General features: G+C 37.3%; 1 protein-coding gene across 3 annotated transcripts; it reads left to right on the forward strand.

Annotated features, from left to right (window-relative positions):
* Window positions 1-238: 238 nt before the first annotated feature.
* LOC107795803 (protein CHROMATIN REMODELING 5) lies at window positions 239-21,970 on the forward strand. 3 transcript variants are annotated; one of them, XM_016618503.2, is made up of 31 exons: window positions 239-371; window positions 1,055-1,795; window positions 2,132-2,187; window positions 5,776-6,219; window positions 6,870-7,094; window positions 7,227-7,310; window positions 8,341-8,400; window positions 8,498-8,601; window positions 8,852-8,903; window positions 10,277-10,340; window positions 10,643-10,736; window positions 10,833-10,920; window positions 11,004-11,138; window positions 12,531-12,722; window positions 12,834-12,901; window positions 14,559-14,652; window positions 14,769-14,893; window positions 14,987-15,050; window positions 15,610-15,816; window positions 16,013-16,255; window positions 16,390-16,500; window positions 16,664-16,750; window positions 16,934-17,116; window positions 17,368-17,448; window positions 17,537-17,767; window positions 17,969-18,124; window positions 18,208-18,385; window positions 18,492-18,673; window positions 20,338-20,691; window positions 20,769-20,862; window positions 21,088-21,970. In XM_016618503.2, the coding sequence occupies exons 2-31, from the start codon at window positions 1,141-1,143 to the stop codon at window positions 21,507-21,509; spliced, it is 5,133 nt and encodes a 1,710-aa protein (XP_016473989.1). In that variant the 5' UTR covers window positions 239-371; window positions 1,055-1,140; the 3' UTR covers window positions 21,510-21,970. The 3 variants fall into 3 exon arrangements, with proteins under 3 accessions (XP_016473989.1, XP_016473990.1, XP_016473992.1); XM_016618504.2 differs by lacking the exon at window positions 239-371 and adding an exon at window positions 418-557; XM_016618506.2 differs by lacking the exons at window positions 239-371; window positions 1,055-1,795; window positions 2,132-2,187 and adding an exon at window positions 4,344-4,477.
* The last annotated feature ends 22 nt before the right edge of the window (window positions 21,971-21,992 follow it).

Raw genomic sequence — 21,992 nt, forward strand, 5'->3', positions numbered from 1 at the left:
GCACTTGATAGAATAATCGAGATGCACCTAAACTGGATCGAACACAACCATTATTAAAAAACATTGCACTATATGCTTAAATGCTTGTACCTATTGGTAGGTATTGGAATTTGGCATTGTCAATATCAAATTTCTCTCCATCCTTCTCTTTTTCTCAATCTATAAAATCAAATGTTAATACACATTATATATCACTAATCACCTTACTACATACATACAAACAAAGATAAAGAAAAGAAAGGAAAAGAGAAGAATTACTCTCAATATTTTCCCCTGAGGAAATTTTGCTTTTTTCCTCTCTTTCTCTCTCTACAACACCCACATCTCTCTCTAAAAAAAGCTATCAAAATTCATCAAAAAAAACCACGCCGGTAAATCCGATTCACCTTCATCTTCATCGTTTCGATTTTAATCGATTGTGTTAACCTTAACCTTAGGCGCAAATTAGAATAACATCCCTTTAACACATTCAAAAAAATTCCACTAAAACGTCGCCGTAATACCAACCTTTTTCCGCCGCCGCCGGGCTCTCGTTTCACCGGTAACGTAAGTTTCCGGTGAGAGTCCGAGTACTGTACTTTTTTTAAAAACGACTCCGTCTATATTTGCGTTTTTATTGCTTTATATGCTGAGTTTTGAGTTTTTAAATCAATCTATGCTATAAGCGTATGTGTTCTGTATAGTATTGTTTTGGTTAATGGATTGGAGCGGAATTAGGGTTTTGTGGGTCGTAGATTTAGTTTTTTGGGCTTGTTTTAGGGCTAGTAAAATGGATTGGGGAGGTTTTTGTATCGATTTGTTTTGGGCTTCACTTAGTAGTAACCGATCCATTGTTTTTAGTGTAAAACACTGTGTTTTCTGTTTTCATTGACTTTTACGACGTTATGGATAATTTTTTTGGTGATTTTAAGCAATTGAGTATTTGAATTTGAATTCACAGCGCTCTTATTTCTTCTCAAAATGAATTTTAGTTTATTTTACTATATTAATTCACTTTCTTTGAGAAATGTGACAAATATTGATTAGTTTTTTGCATTTACTTTTTCTGCTTCAGAGGTTTTTTGGAGGGAAGAGAACTGGCAGTAATACATCTTCAAAAGAGTTACCTTTTTGGGAAAATAAGAGCAAACTGAAATTTTAATGCGAAGAAAGTGTATGGCTTTTTATAGGAATTATTCGAATGAAACTGTTATATTGGATGAGAAAAGCCAGGGGGAACAGAGTATGCAGGGTATACATCAGGATGTAGGAAATGAGGAAGTGGGAGGTAGTTTGAGTGAAAATGATGATAGCGGTCAGTTACAAGATGAAGTTGGTGTAGAAGTGGAAGCGACGGTAGGGGATCAGGTGCTGCCTGGAAGAAGAGTTAATTTGGCTGGGAAATGGGGTTCTGGGTTTTGGAAGGATTGTCAACCGATTGGCCCCTCGGGTAGGTCAGGTTCTGGAGAGGAATCAAAGAGTGGATCAGAATATAAGAATGAGGAAGAATCAGATGAGGTATCTGATGGTAGGGAAGATCAGCTAGAGTCGGAAGATGAAGGAAGGCAGAAAGAAATGGGGAAGAGTCGAAGTGTCCCTGCGGATGAGATGTTATCTGATGAATATTATGAACAAGACGGTGATGATCAGAGTGACTCGTTACATTACAGAGCTGCTAATCCTTCAAGCGGGTATAGTTCAAAGCCACAGTCAAGGTCTATTGCCGCCAGCAAGTATGCAAGTCGGAAGCCAAAAGCTTCAAAAGATCAGTACAACGGCGAGTATGCTGATTACGACGATGATGATAGTGAAGATGGTAAATTCTATTATTTTGAGCATCTGTATCATCTCCTAACATATTCGGTCTTATATGTGCGTTGAGTGAATGATGAATTTTCTAGATAGAACATGATGGGAATAGCGTGGTTTGCAATTCTTTCATCTTCCGTAATGAATTGTTAACGTGATTGGGGAAAAAGGGGGAAAAATAGAATAAAACTAAATAATTACCCATTTAGTAGACCGTCTCTTTCAACTTCTTCTCGTTTCTTGCTAGTGTGTGGTCAAGAAGTTGTTATTGGAATACAATTGCGAGCTTCACAGTTGACTTTCACCACTACCTTTTTATTAATTGTTTTCCTACTATTTGCAGAAGATGATCCCGCTGATCCTGACTATGGTAGCACAGGTCGTGGAAGGGGCATTAAGGTGTGTTCTTATGCCTAGTGTTGTTCATAATTTATATGCTATTACTGATGTGACATGGTGAATGTTGTGATTTTTCTATAGTAGTTGCCGGCATTTGACATACCTTTTAGCATGTCCACTTTTAGCATATTTCGCAGTAGGAAAATTTTGGTTCTTATAATTCATGTAGTGTTTGTTGCCTATTATCCTTTTTTTTTTTTTTGCTGAAATGGACCTATTATCCGAATTATAATATTTGAAAATTCCTGTACGTAGTCATGTGTATAATGTATCTGATATATTGATGGGGTGAAATTGTTAGTAGAATTCCATTGAGTAGTATGATTTAAATTAGGGTGCTGTACGCTTTATATTGCATGAAAATAGAGATGGAGGTACTGAAGATTTGAGATGTTTTTAGATGAAAATTAAGCTAATTGATAGGCAGCAAAATTTTGTAGCAATAAGGTCCTTGTCAGTTGCTATGGCAACAAGTGTAGTTGCAGTGATAATACTGGTCATTTACAATATATGTTAGGACCAAGTAGTATCATATTACAATATATGTGAGGACTAAGTAGTATCATACGGGATGATTAATTAGGAGAGTTGGATGAAAGCATGTTAAAATAGCACACTTGATTCTGATGGTTGTTTTCCATGTTGTAACTTCCTAGCTTGGTCTTTTCATATGAAACTGCAAAAGTTAAGATTTATCATCCTGTTGAATTTGATGTTAAGAGAAATTAGAGCCTTTTACGGAGATGTTAACTTGAGATTTGGGACTCAATAAAAAGAAAATGCAACGACAGTAATCTATTAATTTCACCTTGATTTGCTTAGGTAAGCTTGTATCTTATGATAGGGTGAGCTTGTATGTTAGGTCTTTTTTACTCGAAAAGTGCCAAAAGCAGTATCTTATGCTTTATCTAGTACTTGTCCAATAATCATTTATGTTTGTATGACCTTAAACGTACATGAGAGGAGTAAAATCAGAATCATTTTAAGTTTTCTACTACTTTTTTTGAAAACGGTTGTGACAATCTAGCACACTTTGACTATTCCATCCGGTACTTGTTACCTCCCACCACCCACCAGTACCAGTGTCGATGACTCTACCCTCCAAGGCTTAGGCAAATGGAAAGAAATGCGGTCTCCTGTAGTTTTCACCCACTTCATTGACCAATAGTCCACACCCTTGAGTGCTAAATTTTCTACTTGTTATTACGTTCATCTAACTTGATTATTGAATCCTGCAATCTAATTAGTTTTTTTTAGCGTTGTTGGTTAGTATCATTTGAGAAGTCAAGATAGTGAGTTGACTGTGCTATATTGGGAAGATCTGGAAGGATAGTAAATCCCTGTATTTGTTCTTGGAAAAGTTGCGAAAATGGTAAAGAGGACTTTCTTCCCATTCTTTGCATAAGTAGGAGTTATATATAATATAAGTTGTAACAATAATGTCACTTATGTGGGCTATATTAAACACCACACTTTACTTCTCATAACATTTTTGAAGAATGGTGATGTGAGTTGTGTGGTCTTTTGTGGAGTTTTTCTTGCTTATTTGATGCTTCATGCAGCCTTTTATTCATATTGATTTTTATCTCACATTTATACGTTGCTCCTTATTCTTGTTCCTTTTAACTAGTTTTTTTTTGGGGTTACAAAACCAACATTTTTCATATCTAGCAGTGTTCCTTAGAGTGCGAAGCGAGAAAAAGCGACAAGGCCCAGAATCAGTTAAAGCATGAAGCGTGAAGCAAAGCGCTCGCACATTTAAAAAAAGAAAACCAAAATAAACCTTAGAGCACATGAAGAAAAATAGTGAGAAGAAGAAAAATAAATAAATAAATTCAATTAAATTAACAAACTGAAAAAAGAAATAGAATAATTTAAAAATTCAATTAAATTAACAAAGTGAAAAAACCAGTAGAGCACATGAAAAAAAACAGAGAGAAGAAAACAATTAAATAAATTCAATTTAATTAATCAACTAAAAAAAGAAAGAATAAGTAAAAGTTAAATTAAGATTAACAAAGTAAAACAAAAAGACAAACAAATTAATAAAATAAAAGCTGAAGAAGCGAAAGAATAGGAGAAGAAGAAAAGAAAAAAATTGCAGCAGCAGCGATATCATACAATGAGAAACGAAGAAGAGATAAAGAGAACGAGAAGAAGAAGAGAGAAGACGAAGAAAAAGAAAGAAGCCATACCTGGAGCTTGACGAAGAAGAGCAATAGAAAGTCCCAACCCTAGTCGTAACTCGCAGAAGAAAGTTGCTCCAATGTTGAGAAATATTTCGATAGAGGTCTGTTATTTCTTTTTCTTTTTTAAAAAACTAAACAGTCCACCTTTTAAAAATAAAAAATAAGAAGTGCACGCCTCCCTCGGTTCAGTCGCTGCACACGATTCATGCTTAAGTGGAGAAAGCGCTTGCTTCATTAAAGCCGCTTCGCCTCAGTCATCTGAAGCGGGCTATCCATCACTTCGCTTCACTTCTCGCTTTAAGCGATGAAGCGCTCGATTCCCTAATGTGATATCTAGGGAACTATTAGCAACTAATTAAGTGTGCTGCATCATGATCTATGAGGACCCTAGCTGTGTTCAATTTGTAACTAATAAGGTTCAGGCACAAATTAGACCTATGCACACATACACACACAAATTGGAAGGGGGTGGAAGTTGAATTAAGAAGGAAAAAAAACAGATAGGAGAAAGTAGATCTATGTTGTTCTGCTATGTAACTTAAATTGTTCCGTTCTTTAAATCCGCAGTTTGTTGTTAAACAATAGATGGCTGGACGAGCTCCTTGTATACACTCGACACACTGTATGTGATCATTAAAAGAAAAAGTGTTATTTCTGAAGTGACATCTTGGATGATATTTTTAGGAAAGTCTTTAGCATTGGGTCTCCGTAGGTTCTCAAGTAGAATCAATGTTTATTTTATAATCCTTGGATTGTAATAATAGCTTTTTTGGTTGGTAAATGAAAACAAGTATTTGAGATACCGTGCTAGCCACTTCAATAAATTTCGTACTTGTTGAAACAATATACCTTGTAATCAAGTTTGTTTAAGCAAACTCTGAACCAAGCTATTGAAAAGCTTTAGGTTCTTAGATTCTTTTTGATAAGTGTTAATTTATTAAACAAAAGTACCTTAAGGATGTGCTGGAAGTTACAACACTTTCGGTTCTTTATCATTTTTTTATAAAGTAATAATTTCATTAAAGAAAGGGCATAAATGTTTATGTGCCGTATACAAGAAATATACCAGAAAATAGAAAACCTTACAACTTTCGGTTCTTTATATGTATGTGGTAGAATGAACTTTATATTGGGATTGTTGTCCTTTTAGCAACTGATTAAAAAGAATATTATTGTTCTCTATGTTACCTTTTCAAAAAAAAATATTATTGTTCTCTAAGCTGAGATAGTTCAGAAATGTTTCTCACTTTTCATTTGTTCAGTTTCTTGTCACCTTGCAGTAAGTTGGGAGTCGAGTGACAGTGATTTTGTTTCCTTTTTTTTGAATTTTTTTTGTCACACACTTATATATATTATTGGACTCGTCAAATGACCTGGTAATTATCTTTTACCCCTGCAGGAAAAGGATGAAGACTGGGAAGGTGGAGAGTCTGATGAGTTAAACAGTGATGATGATGATGTGGGCATCTCCGACGAAGATGAAGAATATTACAGAAAGCCTCAGGGCAAGCAAAAGAATAGGGGTGGGCATAGTGTAAAATCTACCAGAGAAATTAGGTTTCTTGCTACATCTGCTCGACGAAAAAGGGGTAGAACATCATATGAAGAGGAAGAATCATCAGAACATGATTCTGAAAATGAGAGTGAAGAGGATTTTGGAAGTAAACCTAGAAGAGTTGCAAATCTCCGCCCGAAAAATGGTGGTAGATCTACTGCGGCAAGTGTATCTGGCAGGAATAATGAACTCCGAACTTCGAGTCGTCGATCTATTCGGAAAGTATCATACGCTGAGAGTGACGAAAGTGAAGAAATTGATGAGAGCAAGAAAAAGAAGGGCCAAAAGGTGTTATCACGAGTCCCATGCATACTATGCTTTTCTGTGTATCTACTCTTTGGACTTGGATGTCTTTTATAGCTTGAATCTTATTTTTTCTTCCTTTTTACGGAAATTTCCTTATGTGCCATCTACGTCAATGATCGTTTCCACTGGACAAATACATGTGCCTTTTGCCCTTTATACAAAAGGCATGTGCCTGGTGAAATTGCTTCTTTACCTTTTCATCAAAAGAAAAAAAGGTGCCTTCTTGATGGTTGCAAATTTGCATTTCAGTATTTAGATTTTGTTAGCTCCTGAGCATAGCCTAGCATATTTGTACTGGAGCTAACTGTACCGTTTTGTAATCGCTTGTGTATCTGTTAGCTTCTTCTTGATGCCTTTAATGAAATGAAACTTCTTACTTCATCAAGAAAAAGTTCCTGGTTCATAGTGGTTGAGAGAGTGGTTGAGAGAGTCCTCTTCAGGCCACTAGGTCAAGAGTTCGAGGCTGGTAGGCTGCCAACCCAAAAAAAAGTGCCTGGTGAAATTGCTAGTGCTTTGTGTATTTGGCTTTTAATATGTTTGCTTATTATATTACATCAGCAAGTGTTTTCATGGCCTTTTTGTCTTTTTTACCCCTGATTGAGAATGTTTAACTAAATTATTTCCTGCAACAGGAAGAAATTGAAGAGGAAGATGGTGACTCAATTGAGAAAGTCCTGTGGCATCAGCCAAAGGGCATGGCTGAAGAAGCTAGAAGGAATAACAAATCAGCTGATCCTATGTTGTTAAGTCATTTGTATGACTCTGAACCAGATTGGAATGAGATGGAGTTCTTAATAAAATGGAAAGGCCAGTCTCATTTGCATTGTCAATGGAAGTCGTTTGTTGAGCTACAAAATGTAAGCTTTTCCAGATCTGCAATTGACTTATGTTGCTACATTTCTTATGATTGGCTACGTATTCTGGTTCAATAGCATCATATTAAAGTGATTAATTTCAGTTTTATCTTGATTTTTTTCATGCTTGTGCAGCTTAGTGGGTTTAAGAAGGTTTTGAATTACACCAAAAGGGTCATGGAGGATGTGAAGTATCGGAAGACTGTATCCCGTGAGGAGGTGAGTGAGAATTTTATACACTATTTCTCAAAATCTTTGAGATAAATATTTCTTTATCTTGTAAAAAGGACTTGACCTGCATGGGTTATTTTAGTTTCTCAAGTGTTTGGTTGTTTAGTGGAAATATTTTTAACCCAAGTTTTATCATAAGGGAATGGAGTTATGTTGAGATTCGACTTGTGAATGATTTTTGCATGGTTCTCGGCTTTTCAGCTAATATGAAATGAAAAGCTGACTTGTTAGAGACCATTCGAAATTTCTGGTATATGAGAAAGAGGAATCACTGATTTACTCATGGAGCCATACGTTTTGGTTCTCTTTTAATTTTATTTCTGGGTTTTTTTTTTTTTTGGGGGGGGGGGGTAATATAGCATACCTATTTTCCTCTTAAAATGAAGCAACTCAAAGCACCTGTGGGACTTTGGGAAAATTGAAAATTATTTGGGTCCACAGTAATACTAGAATCTTAGCTGCTGGACTCTCTCTCTCTCTCTCTCTCTCTCTCTCTCTCTCTCTCTCTCTCTCTCTCTCTCTCTCTCTCTCTCTCTCTCTCACACACACACACACACACACACACTTTATTTTTTGCCATGGGAATACAGAATTTAAAGAAGATCAGATATCTTTACGTGTCTTTGGCAAACCCAAAGTGGAATTTGAGTATTCACTTGAAAGGAATATCGTCTATTACTCTGCTTCATTAGTGGAGATTTATTTCAGCCTTGGCATATGTAGTGATTAGTATGAGTGGACCAACTTTCAGATGGGCTGGAAAAGTTATGTTTCCATAACTGTTGATGGAGCTCCTTGCAGTTTAACTGTATAAGTGTTTCCTCTAAACACCCCCATCCCCCAAAGTTTGGCTTGCTTCAAAGAGATTTATCTGGATCTTAAAGTATTTGATTCTAAGAGGATACGGAGAGAAACGACTGATGCTTTATTGCTGTTGATATTTTGTAGTTAGCTGCAGGATTTGCTTTACTTATTTGCAAAATCCTCTCTTATGGCCCATTTTTCTGTTGTCCATTAGATCGAGGTAAATGATGTGAGCAAGGAAATGGACTTGGATATCATCAAACAGAACAGTCAGGTTTGTTGTTTCTAGAGACCTCTGTCGCCTCAATGCACAGTTCACTATGCACAGTTCACACAGCTCTTAATGTTTATTTTGGTCAATTAATCCTTAGGTTGAGAGAGTTATCGCAGACAGAATCAGCAAAGATGGTTATGGTAACGTGGTGCCAGAGTATTTAGTTAAATGGAAAGGGCTATCTTATGCCGAAGCAACTTGGTAAGCAGATTTTTGTGCACTTGTGTCATTCTATTTGTTCTTTTGACCTGCCTGTTGATTTGTTCATGGGCAATGTTTCTTGAGGTCTACCTGCAGAAGAATGGTTTATTAACTGTGTGTACTTCTGTCTTTTCTCACCTCTCCCTGCCTTGGATTGTTTGTTATTTGTTTTATCTGCAGAACATATTATGTTTTAGTTTTAGCTGTATAAACTGCAAGTGCTTAGTGGGTCTCCTTCATGTTATCTCAGGGAGAAGGATGTTGATATTGCTTTTGCTCAAGATGCCATCGATGAGTACAAGGTAGCAATTCGGTAGCATATGCTTTATGGTTATGCCATATCACTCTTTGATCAGTCTCCTGTTTTGCAGTATTACTGAATAGTTCCTTCATTTCCTCAAGTAATGCTGTAATGTGTTGATATGATTAATGTATATCATCTTATATAGTTTACTGTTAGCGTATAGTATGAAACCAATGATTGAACAAATTTGGAATACCTATTGTTTCTGGAGAAGTGTTTGAGAAACTTGAGCATGCAGTATTTGCTGCTTTAAATTATCTGATGAATGAAATCAGCATGTCACCAATTTTATTTATGGAGAAGATCACATAGGAAAGTTTGGTCTCTCAATAACAGGTAAGGTACTTTTATATTCTGGTAAATCTTTGTTAGAGTACCCATATTGGTTAAGTGAATGGGCTGTTGACCTGTTGTCTCCTTATACAGTCTTGGGAAATCCTTACCTCATGAGCTAACTTTTGGGTTGAGTTGGACTGTTCATTTCTTTTCATAATATAAGAGACACCCATTTTTCTACTTGTGTTTTCCATTGTTGGACCCCCCATGTTATGTTATCCACAATTTAGATGCAGTTTTGGAGTACAGCAAGGTGGTGGTGGGTGTGTGGGTGTATGTGTTAGAGCATTCCACGTAGGTTGAAGCTGTAGTTTCTTTTTGGTCGTGGACAATTCTCACCTCTTGATCTATCTTTTAGGATTGGGTTAGGCCAAGGTCCCCTCTCGTATCATGGTATTTTGAGTCAAATGCATCCCTTTTCTTGGTTTATTCAATATTGTGTCCCCATGTCATACTGTCCAGCCCCAGATGTATAGTCCAGGCCATACGGAGGGGGGCGGGGGGAAGTGTTAGAGTGTGCCACATCAGTTGAGGGAAGGGCTATTGTTCCTTATGGTTTTGAACAATTCTTTACCTCATGAGGTCTATTTTCTTCACCGTCTTTAAGGTCAAGAAGGTTGATTTACTACTTAACAGTTTAATCTTGGCATCCTGAGAACTGATATTGGGATCTTGTTTCTTTAAACTGTGATCGAAATTGGGGTGTAGGAATAGAAGTCTTCTGTGAGGAAGCGAGTAATGTACTTCTTTTCTGTTTGCATCCTATCCCTGATAGTATGTTACTTTGCAAACTTTTGTTCTTCCACCACATCTTCTTATAATTAACTAAAAGCTGTCGGTCATATTCATTTTTCCTTTTCTAGATAAGTCAATTTAGTGCCTTCATGTCATATCTGCCTTTTAATGGTTATTTATTTTCATGGTTTCTTTGTTATCTTTTATATGTATTTGATCTAGTTTGTTTTGGTCATGGTGAGAGTACTTCCTTCTTCAATGTTTTAAATTCAATATTTTTAACCGTTATACAAATTGCAGGCTCGTGAGGCTGCCACTATGGTACAAGGGAAATCAGTGGATTTCCAGCGGAAAAAGAGCAGAGGTGTTTACTTCTTCTTTTCTTTTTTCATATGTCTACTCTAACCTCCTCTTAGCCTGTCATTAACGTCAACCGTATCCAATTTCAACTCGTCATTCCATACTTCTATATCTCAGTCTCTGTTGTGTCGAGTTCTTAAAGGCAAAATTGGAACAGGCCTCTCCTACCTCATCTTTATTCTTTACAATATAGTTCATTGTGTTCCTTGTTACATGTTTATGGGATTACACTGGGTTTTTTGTTGTTGTTGTTGTTACCTGTTGAATGTCGATGTCATTGTCAATTTGAAACCGATACCTTATTAGGAAGTTTGAGGAAGCTTGAAGAGCAGCCTGAATGGTTAAAGGGTGGGAAACTTCGAGATTATCAGCTTGAAGGCTTGAATTTTCTGGTTAACAGGTAATGAAGTTGGCTCTGCGTTATGGTTAAATATGTATGCAATATGTTTCCTTCCCACTAGTTTTGGCCTCCTGATATGTCTTTTTCACAGCACAGTTGGAGGAATGATACTAATGTTATATTAGCTGATGAAATGGGTCTGGGTAAAACTGTTCAGTCTGTTTCAATGCTCGGTTTTCTACAGGTGCTGGCTTCTCTATGCTTTATGCTCTACAAAATATTGCCACTTCTTCTTTGGTAAACATGGTCGTTATATTGTCCCTGCAGAATGCTCAGCAAATTCATGGACCATTTCTGGTTGTTGTCCCATTATCAACCCTCTCCAATTGGGCAAAAGAATTTAGGAAATGGCTGCCTGATGTGAATGTGATTGTCTATGTTGGAGCACGTGCAAGTCGTGAGGTAAGTCTGGGTTATACAGCAATCACGCTGTATTTTGTTTTATTAGGTAATTATCTAGTTACATAATTGTTAACTTTAATGGCTCTACGGAAATGATATCTGTATTCTTTTTCCAGGAAAGTTATTTGATGATATTCAGGCACATTTTGTGTGTGATTTTTCTACTACTCTCTGTTCATACTTAGTTTACATGTCTGTATGTCCTTATTTTACTTGATATGCTGTCTGCGCCAATCACGTGGTCTTTTTTTGTTGGTTGTGAAGTGTGATGTATGCCTCCTACTACAGAAGGATATGGATTCTTTTTTCGATGTAATTTGTATTTTATTTAGATGATGGAACAAGTCCTGACATACGAGCTAAATGCTAAAGGTTGATGATCTTATACAAGCTCGACCCTCTACCAAGTGCATGCAGTAACAAACATCTTGTCTGTGCTCCTTGAATTATCTCTTAGGTTGGAGATTGAGTATTTTTGCATAAACCCCCTTTTTATATGGTAATGTAAAATTCATTAGAAGTCCGTGCCAAGAAGGTACAAGAAAAGTACAATAAAGCAGGGGAATTGCAGGTTACTACGGATTACAGGACCCATACGATCCAAAAGTCCAAACTTGTTTGCTGTCTATCATATGAAACTTACACCACAAGTATAAGTTCCGTAGACATATATGCTTAACAAAAGAAGTGTGATCTATCTTTCCCTCAAAACATCTTTTCTTTCTTTCCAGCCAAACCGCCCACAGAATGCAAAGATGAGCACTCTTCCATAGCATCTTCCATCTTTTATCAACCCTCTCCCCCTGCCAACTCTGTAGTAAACTCTTAACGTCTCCTGGCATGACCCGAATTACCATAAAGAGGTAAAAAAACAAAAGACCAGATGAACCAGGCTTGGTGACTATGGAGAAATAACTGACAATTTCATTCCTAAGAGCCTTCACAGAAAAAACATCTACTGCAAAGGGGTAATGTTCTTCTTTGGAGTTTGTCCTGCATCAAACAAGCATTCCTAGCTGCAACTCACCCGGAACAGGACACTTTGAGCTCGTGATTTCCAAATAATTTTCCATGGCCAATCAGCATCCCGGCAACCAGCTTGTCTTGCAGCAGCTTGAATAACCTTTATTAACTGTGAGATTGCTCCGTGTTTCTCTCCAAAAGCTATTGTCAGATATCTTGACATTCCTCATTTATGATAACTGACTTAGTGTGCGCTTGATTTGTTCTCATTTTTTTATATACTGCAATGTGGGAGAATCTTCCGTTTTATATGGTTTTCCTGCACCGTGCTTCTTATACTTAATTACTTCTTAGTTTAGTTGAACAGATATTACGTTCTGCTGTTGCTCATCAAGATCATATTATTTGATTTGCCTGTGATCTCTGCAGGTTTGTCAACAATATGAATTCTACAATGATAAGAAAGCTGGCAGGACTATCAAATTTGATGCGCTGCTTACCACTTATGAGGTACTATTGAAGGACAAGGCAGTGCTTTCAAAGATAAGGTGGAATTACCTTATGGTTGATGAAGCACATAGGTTAAAGAATAGTGAGGCTTCTCTTTATACAACGCTTTTGGTATGATAACTTCTCCTGCTGAGTTTCTTTCAAATAGGTATCTGTTACTTGCATATCTGGGCACTCAAATATTTGCTCTCTTTGCTTTTTGGATTTACTTTGTATCTTTAGGAGTTTAGCACGAAAAACAAGCTGCTCATCACTGGTACTCCATTGCAGAACAGTGTTGAAGAACTATGGTAGGAGCTTTTTCTTCATATGTTGTATTTCTATATTTGATTTTACTTTGAGGTTTTATCGATTAATTCATTGTGTGGAATATAACTGTTGTTTGTGAGCAGTGTCTTCTTGTTAATCTGGTTGGGATGGTAATAGAATGATCTTAAGCAGCAGATATAACAAGTTTTTCAGGACTATTATAAATGTAATGTAATGTCTGAGTTTTCTTGCGACTCTGATTATGTTTAGAAGTTCTTTATCCAGCAAGAGTTTATTTGCCCTGAAGCGCATAGGATAACGTTTCGTTACCTGTATCTTACTAGTGTCCAGTACTGCTGTTTTTAATGCTTATTATTATTTGAATGGGTTGGGATAAGCAGAACCAGAACAGCAAGAGGTCGAGAGAATGTGCCTAGCTGAATGGTTTGGAGAAGACCAGGTTGAAATTCGAGTCTGTATTACCTACATTGTTTCAGCAACTACTCCTCTAATATCCATTGATCCATCAAAACTTAGATACTCTCTCTTGAACTGATCATTACTTGCAGTCTACCACCTAATGGCATTAGCATTTAGACACAGTTCTTCATCTTTTTTTGATAACCGAGAAATTCCCGAGGGCCAGTGGCTTACCTTTCGAAACTCAGTGGATAGTGGGCCCGGCTCTCTACCCTTCTCCACTTAAATACCAGGCTTTTGTCTGGTATTTAGACACAGTTCTCCACTTGCTACGCTCTTACCACTAGACCGAACACAGCTCTTCATCTTTTAAGCATAGTATAACACTGAAGTCAGGGCATTGACTCAAAACTGCCCCTTTCCCCGCAATAAAAAAAGAGGAGAGAATGTCAGAAGTGTCAAGTAGCCTCTTAAAACTGATTATGGTATTGCCTCTATGCAATGGATGTGATAGGTCATAGGTATTAGAGATGAGATGGAATGCTGAGACAGTTTCAAGTTCCGTTCTCCAAGAATGTTCAATTGTTTCAGCTTCAAGTATCTCCAAAGTCATTATTTCACATTCTTTAACACGTCGTTGTCTCACTTGCCACAGGGTGTACTTGTGTGTTCCTTGTATAAATTAAGATGTTCTTTTAAGCATTTATAGGACACAACTTTTATATTTGCTCTTTCTTTTTTGAATAAATATTTTTGTTGATGACTACTCAAAATAAATATTCTTTTCTATGTTGGTTGGTGGAAGCCCAATCTTGCATTTTTCTGTCAAAGAAGTCCTTTTTGCTTTTACCCTATCTGTATAAAGAAATAATCAGCCCTCCTAAAAAAACAGAAGGAAAAGTAAAATCCATACAAGCACTTTTGGCTTGCTTTAGAATTGAATATTGAGGTGGTATTCTCCTTCTGTCAAGAGTAGCTAATCAATATGCCTTTTTTTTTTTGGCTTATTCTGTAACCTCCAACCTGTCTCTTTCTGTTTCTTTTGGTGTAGAAATGCATTCAATTCTTTTCTTGTTCATCTTTCTCTCCTGTAACATCTACAGTGTCTTATTCCTGCCTGTTCGTTTTGCCTCTGCATACTGGTTAAAAGAGAATATCCGTTTTTACCCCCCCAAAAAAGAAATAAATGAACGAAACATCTGTCATTTTTTGAAGCTTTTGTGAGGTTATATATATCTTAAGTTGGTTAATGTGTCTATTTGTTCATGACCTTGGCAGGGCCTTACTCCACTTCCTTGATCCTGATAAGTTCAAGAGCAAGGATGATTTTGTTCAGAATTATAAGAATCTTAGTTCGTTTAATGAAATGGAGGTATCTTTAGAAATGTTATTATCCTAGTTGTCTTTTCTCTGTTGATGCAATTTTGATAGTCTGGTGACCTTTGCATTGGTATACAACTTTTAAGGGGATATTATGTTGTATTGTAGCTTGCAAATCTTCACAAGGAATTGAGGCCTCACATTCTCAGGAGGGTCATAAAAGATGTGGAGAAGTCACTTCCTCCTAAGATTGAACGAATTCTTAGGGTTGAGATGTCACCGCTTCAGAAACAGTAATGCCTAATGACTTAATTTATACTTAGTTAAAATTGTTGTTGTGCCTAGTTTTCGTCATTCATTCATTTTCAATGTGCTATATTTGGTAGGTATTACAAATGGATCTTGGAACGGAATTTTCATGATTTGAATAAAGGTGTTCGCGGGAATCAGGTTGTTAAAAGAGTCTCATGAATCTTCTATTCCTTCATACGGAATGGTTATTTTCCTTGCTGTATTATCTTAATTCTTTTCTTATATTTTTCTTCAAAGTTTTGTAACTACTTACCTTGTCTGGGATCATTTAAATTGATCATCATGAGTTTACATGCACAATTTGTAGATAAACAACTGAAACCTTTGATTTTTTGGGTAGTGGTTGATGTGGTCCAAACACCAAATCTTTTTCTTTCGTTTTGTGAGGGAGAATAAATAATAGCATTACCAATATGTATCAAATTTAATCCTCCCAAACTAGAGATCTTGATTTAAATGAGCGGCAGCATGGGTTTTTTTTTTCTCCATAAACATGAGTTTTCATGACCAAGTATGGCAGAAGTAGGAAGAGAAGTTACATGATCTTCTAGTGAGTTCTACTTATACGTTCGCTAATATTAAGTGACCTATGCATAATGCATACTGAAGTAATTGTCTACATTGCAGATTATTTTCTTGTATGCAACATAAAGAACTACGTATTATTTTGCTTATGTTGGCCTTGTGATTTTTCTAGGTTTCACTTTTAAATATTGTGGTGGAGTTGAAGAAATGTTGCAATCACCCATTTTTATTTGAAAGTGCGGACCATGGGTATGGTGGGGATGCATTTGGCAGCACAAAATTGGAAAGAATTATACTCAGCAGTGGTAAGCTTGTTATACTCGACAAGCTGCTGGACAGATTGCATGAGACGAAGCACCGAGTGTTGATATTTTCTCAGGTAGGTAACTTCTTTTAACTATGGGGTTGCTTTAAATCTAGAGAGAGCATTTATCTTTTTACTCTCAGGGAGAAGCATAATGTAGCCGTAGGAACTGTTGTAGATGGCATGTTCAAGGCTTACCCTAAGTCATGGTGACGTTCACCTGTGCAATTAACTAGCTGAGTAAGTTCTGTCAATCATCTTCTGATTGCAGATGGTTAGGATGCTGGATATACTGGCAGAATATTTGTCTATCAAAGGGTTCCAATATCAGCGACTTGATGGTAGTACTAAGGCTGAGTTACGCCATCAGGCTATGGACCACTTTAATGCACCTGGTAGTGAAGACTTCTGTTTTCTTCTCTCAACACGAGCTGGTGGATTGGGTATAAATCTTGCAACAGCAGACACAGTTATCATTTTTGATTCTGATTGGAATCCCCAAAATGACTTGCAGGTTCGGACAAACTTGTTATTTATGTGTGTGTTGAATAAAGGTTTACCATGAGCCAAATCAAAAAATGGATTTTGTGAAAATTGCCTTGTCTAACATGCTCTTTTATGCTATATCATCTTTGTTTCTCCTAATAGGCAATGAGTAGAGCTCATAGGATAGGGCAGCAAGAAGTTGTCAACATCTACAGATTTGTTACAAGTAAAAGTGTGGAGGAAGATATTCTGGAACGGGCTAAGAAGAAGATGGTATGACAAGATATGGGTGCCTTTGAATGTTTGAAATGCTCTTATTTTTCGATGTTACATAATATGTTGTTGAGAGATCAAGTGTGTCTCGTTAGTTATCTAACCTTTTCATTTTATATTTATTGGTGGTATGATGATTTTATTGGTCATGTTTTACTTTCAGGTTCTTGACCATTTGGTGATTCAGAAACTGAATGCGGAGGGTAAATTAGAGAAGAAAGAAACCAAGAAAGGAAGTCTCTTTGATAAGGTAAGGATATCAGTGGTAGAGTCACTAATATCTTGATGACTTAATGTTAAGTTTTGTTAGGTATGATATAGACGGAACTCAAATAATATGGTGAAGATCAAATTAGATTAGCAAGTTGACTGTTAGAACTTATTTGACCTTTTAGATAGTTTATATATTACTGTTTGCCTGGTGTGTTTGTAGAATGAGCTCTCTGCAATCTTGAGGTTTGGGGCTGAGGAACTATTTAAGGAAGACAAGAATGATGAAGAGAGCAAGAAGAGGCTTCTTAGTATGGATATTGATGAAATTCTTGACCGGGCTGAAAAGGTTGAAGAGAAAGGAGCTGAGGCAGAGGAAGGAAATGAGTTGCTGAGTGCATTCAAGGCAAGTAAAGATTTGCCTTCTGGAACACATTTTTGCTGTTCCTTTTTTCTGATTCTTCTGTTTGGATTTCTCCTACTTATGTGCCACGTCTTTTCTTTTGCTTTTCCTTTCTCTCCTTTTCTTGCTTTTTCTTCCTGTTAAATTTTGTTTATTTCACTTAGATTGGAGGTCAGGCCTGCTTGAGACTTCACCTTTTTTTCCTTCTTTGTTCCCTGTATAACCTGTGTTTGTCCTGCAATTTCTGTATGCAGGTTGCCAATTTCTGTGGTGCTGAAGATGATGCATCTTTTTGGAGTCGGTGGATAAAGCCAGATGCTGTTGGACAAGCTGAAGTATATAATTTTACTTTCATAGTGCTGTGTGCATTTCTGTAGTGGTTCTTATACTGATAATTTTTTTGGTGATATTTTCTTTAAATAGGAGTCTTTGGCTCCTCGAGCTGCTCGAAATATAAAGAGTTATGCAGAAGCTAGCCCTCTGGTAGAAACTAATAAAAGAAAGAAGGGTGTTGATGCTCAGGAAAGGTTCCCAAAACGTCGCAAGGGAGATTCTAACTGCATGCTTCCGGCAATTGATGGTGCTACCGCTCAAGTGAGAGGATGGTCTTACGGGAACTTGCCAAAGAGAGACGCCACTCGTTTTTCCCGTGCGGTAGGGTTTATTAATTATGTGCTTATGTTTATTGTAAAATGTATTTGTTGGAGTAGATAGTTCCTCTGTTCCCTAAATTGTGTGGTTAAGTTTCTTTTCTTTCCGTCTGTATGTGTTTTCTTCATGGTAAAATCTCGTCTTGATCAATTATTTGATTGTGTAGATATCAGAACCATTAATCTGTTATTTTCATTGATTTAGGTCAAGAAGTTTGGGAATGATAGCCAAATTGGCTTAATATCAGCAGAGGTTGGTGGGGCAGTTGAAGCGGCGCCAACCGATGCTCAAGTTGAGCTTTTTGACTCATTAATTGATGGTTGCAGAGAAGCAGTTAAAGGTGAAGTTGTTGACCCAAAGGTCTGTATATTGGTTCATAATGTAATTTTGAGAATTGAGCAATGACGCTCTTGAGCTGACGTTTCGTGTGCTTTCACCTTCAGGGGCCACTTTTAGATTTTTTTGGTGTTCCTGTGAAGGCTGATGAACTACTGGGCCGTGTCGAGGAACTTCAACTTCTAGCAAAGCGTATTTCTCGGTATGAGGATCCCGTCTCACAGTTCCGTGCTTTGTCTTATCTAAAACCTGCAACTTGGTCTAAAGGTTGTGGTTGGAACCAGAGTAAGTTGAAGCCTTTTTTGTTGTTCATCTCTTGTTCTTTCCGTTTTCATTCCCCTTTCTATCTTGGAATATTCTCTATGGTCGCCTTAACTCCTTTATTTGGTAGAGGATGATGCCAGGCTGCTTTTGGGAATTCATTATCACGGATTTGGCAATTGGGAAAAGATACGGTTAAATGATAAACTGGGCCTCATGAAGAAGATTGCTCCAGTGGAACTTCAACATCATGAGACTTTCTTGCCAAGAGCTCCGCAGTTGAAGGAGAGAGCTTCTCAACTTCTGCAAATGGTATAGAAAACTCACTTTTGAGTCCCTATATTCAAGAAAATTGCTTGTTACTTCCATCTTTACATTATTATGCATTCTTCTTCTTTCTCCTTTTTGGTGTTATGCACTTATCTGCTTTCAATCGCTGACGAGAGCATTTTATAGTTTGCTACTGAGACGGATCAGACAAATAATATTTTATGCTACTGAGAAGAAGCAATTTATCTAGTCAAAAAAGACATGGAGATGACAGAGAAGACATGAAGATAAATGATCAAATTACAAAATCTTGGTCTTTAGAACTGAGAATGTACTTCATTTTTAGAAGGCTTGTGTAAGTGCTGCATGGAAATCAGCATGAGTTAGCAGACTTTTATGGGTCTAAGGGGGACTAATACATTTATCTGTTAGCCGTAGTATCTTGAAATTTTCTTGTGTGCTTTTACTGGAAGTACTAATGGCATGTGAAGTTTTGCTCTGTGTCAATGAATATTTGGAAACAAATTCACCGTGTCCAAAATATAATTGGAGGAATTCAACCTGGATTAGAGTGCGTCTTATTTGGAATGTTAAATTTAATATGCTTCTAGGAGTAAAAAAGTGAAATCATTTGATCAAATTTACAAGGGATCCCTCCCTTCTCCCTATCTCATGGGTTAAGCAGTGTAATATATAATATCAGTAATAAGTAATAACTTCAGTAAAGTACTACTTTGTGTCAGCTTTTATTAATCAGTAAAGGTAAGTGTTTTATTGGTGTGAACCAGCAAAGGTGGAGAAAGTACATCCAAAAAGTTACTTTACCAAGAATGGAAAGAACTAAAAATCTGTCATGGCAGAAGGCTCTAAACATAAACCATGACCATGTTATGCCAAAAAGTAAGCAAAAGAAGACATTTGTGCTTAAGCAAAAGAAGACATTTTCATTGTGTAGTTAGGACTAAAAGGGGAGGCAGTTTCCAAGTCCTCCACATTAGCTTCATTGGTCCATTCAAAGTTTAACTGTTTGGTATACATACATTCCTTACCTCCCAAGTTGTACTTTTTATTGGTATAACCGAGAAATCCCCGAGGGTCAGTGGTGCATAGTTCGAAACTCAGTGAATAATGGGCTGACCATTCTGCCCTTCTTCACTTAATTCCAAGCTTTTGTTTGCAGCAGAGTTTGAACCCGTGATGTGTGCACAATCACACGTTGCGATGTTACCACTAGATCAAAGCCTCCTCAGTTCAGCTCCTCCAATTGTACTAAACAGCAACCTTAAAAAAATATAGCTATGCGTATCAGTATGTTCTGGTCTCGTCGTGTCGGAGTCACTGACATAAATTAGTGAACTCATCCACGTGTGTGGACCTTCTTCTGCTTTATATCAGTCATGGCAGGATCTCTATCTTTACAATGGTGAACTGTATCAATATCTTGGACTTATTCAACCGTTAGGTCATCATTTGCTTCCTAGTGACTTGATATGTGCTTCCCCAGCAAGTGCAATGATGCGTAGAGTTGCCTCTTCTTGAAATTCCTTGTGTTTATGGTTGTACTTTTCTTCCTCTTAGTTTGTAGATGTTCTTCCAGCTGTAGGATGTGGAAGTTCACTGATCTTTTTGTCTTTGTTCTGTACTGATTCTAAGAACTTTAGCTTTGCAGTTCTTGTATAACTCACTCACCTTAGTCTTGCCACCAGGAAGTTGCAGCTGTTGGTGGGAAGAACATAAATTTAAAAGTGGGCCGTAAAGCTTCCAACAAGCAGAAGGAAAGCCTTCCCAGTATCACAACACCTCTTGGAAAGGGTAAACAAGGTAAACTAAGCTCATCCGGATTAAATGTTAAAACAGGTAAAGTCAGAGCTTCAAAAGCCCAGAAGGTTGAACCTTTGGTTAAAGAGGAAGGGGAAATGTCAGACAATGATGAAGTTTATGAGCAGTTTAAAGAGGTGAAATGGATGGAATGGTGCCAAGATGTGATGGCAGATGAGGAAAAGACGCTTAAGCGTCTTCAAAGATTGCAGACTACTAGTGCTGATCTCCCGAAGGACAAGGTTAATTTAATTACATCAGTTCTCTCTCTCTCTGTTTCTCTCTCCTTCAATGGGTCTGAATTTCTCTTTCACACCAGGTGTTAGCCAAAATACGGAACTACTTGCAACTTCTTGGTCGCAGGATTGATCAAATAGTTATTGAATATGAGAAGGAACCGTATAAGCAAGAAAGTAAGCCCCTTGTTTTTTAATTATTTGGCACAAGCTAATAGTTTATAACCTACTGCCCCTTGTTGAGATCTCTCTACCTGACATGGAGTGTGGTTGCACGGGTGTTCCTTTTCTCTTAGTTATGAAACAGTATACAAGTGTGCCAATGAGGCTATGTTTTCTCTCTTAATTTCTCTCTTCCTAAACGCATTCAGTTAACAGGCTCATTTAAAATCTTTGCTACAGGGATGACAGTGCGGTTATGGAATTACGTATCAACATTCTCAAATTTGTCTGGCGAGAAGCTTCGTCAGATTTATTCTAAACTTAAACAGGAGCAACACGTAGAAGCAAGGGTAGGACCTTCACAATTTAATGGTTCTGCACCTGGGCATCCAACGCCAGGGTTTATACCCCGAGGTTTAGATGTGGCAAAATTTGAAGCATGGAAACGAAGGAAAAGAGCTGAAGCTGATGGTCATTCCCAAGTTCAGCCCCAACAGCAAAGACCTTTGACTAATGGGACACGCCTATCTGAACCGAACTCATCTTCAGGGATTCTTGGCGCAGCTCCTTCAGATAGCAAACAGTTGGGTAATGGTAGGCCTTACAGAACACTTCAGTCTGGCCTTCCCCAAAGACCAGGTTTCTCATCTGGTCCCAGATAGTTCTACTGGACATAAACTGCCATGGTGCCCCTGCAGGGAAGCCATTCAATTTTGTCTCAGTGGCTTTAGCTGCTTCAGTCTACTTCTTTATCTGGAATTACATTGGCCCATGGGAATACAATTTTTTTGCTGATTCCTTGGCCACACATCTGCTATTTCTGAAGCAACTGGAAACCAGAGGACTGCATCATTTAAAAGCCAGAAGGAGTGAACTCGGAGGCCCTTTCCCAGATCAAGGAGAAGAAGATTTGAATATATTAAAATTTCTAGGGCACAAATTTCTTCCCATTATAGATAAAATCCCAGTCTTTTTCGTTTTTGTCGTATATAGTGGATAGTGAAAGAGCATTTCCCCTAGATCATCTGTGACAGCATGTCACAGTCTGTATGTATTGTGCTTTTCACAAAGTGTACATTATCAAATTTTGCTTATTCAATAACTCAACATTATTCTTTACACCAGTGACTCCACTTGACTCAGTT

The sequence above is a fragment of the Nicotiana tabacum genome, chromosome 15, assembly GCF_000715075.1.
Source record: "Nicotiana tabacum cultivar K326 chromosome 15, ASM71507v2, whole genome shotgun sequence".
In the NCBI taxonomy this organism is placed as follows: domain Eukaryota; kingdom Viridiplantae; phylum Streptophyta; class Magnoliopsida; order Solanales; family Solanaceae; genus Nicotiana; species Nicotiana tabacum.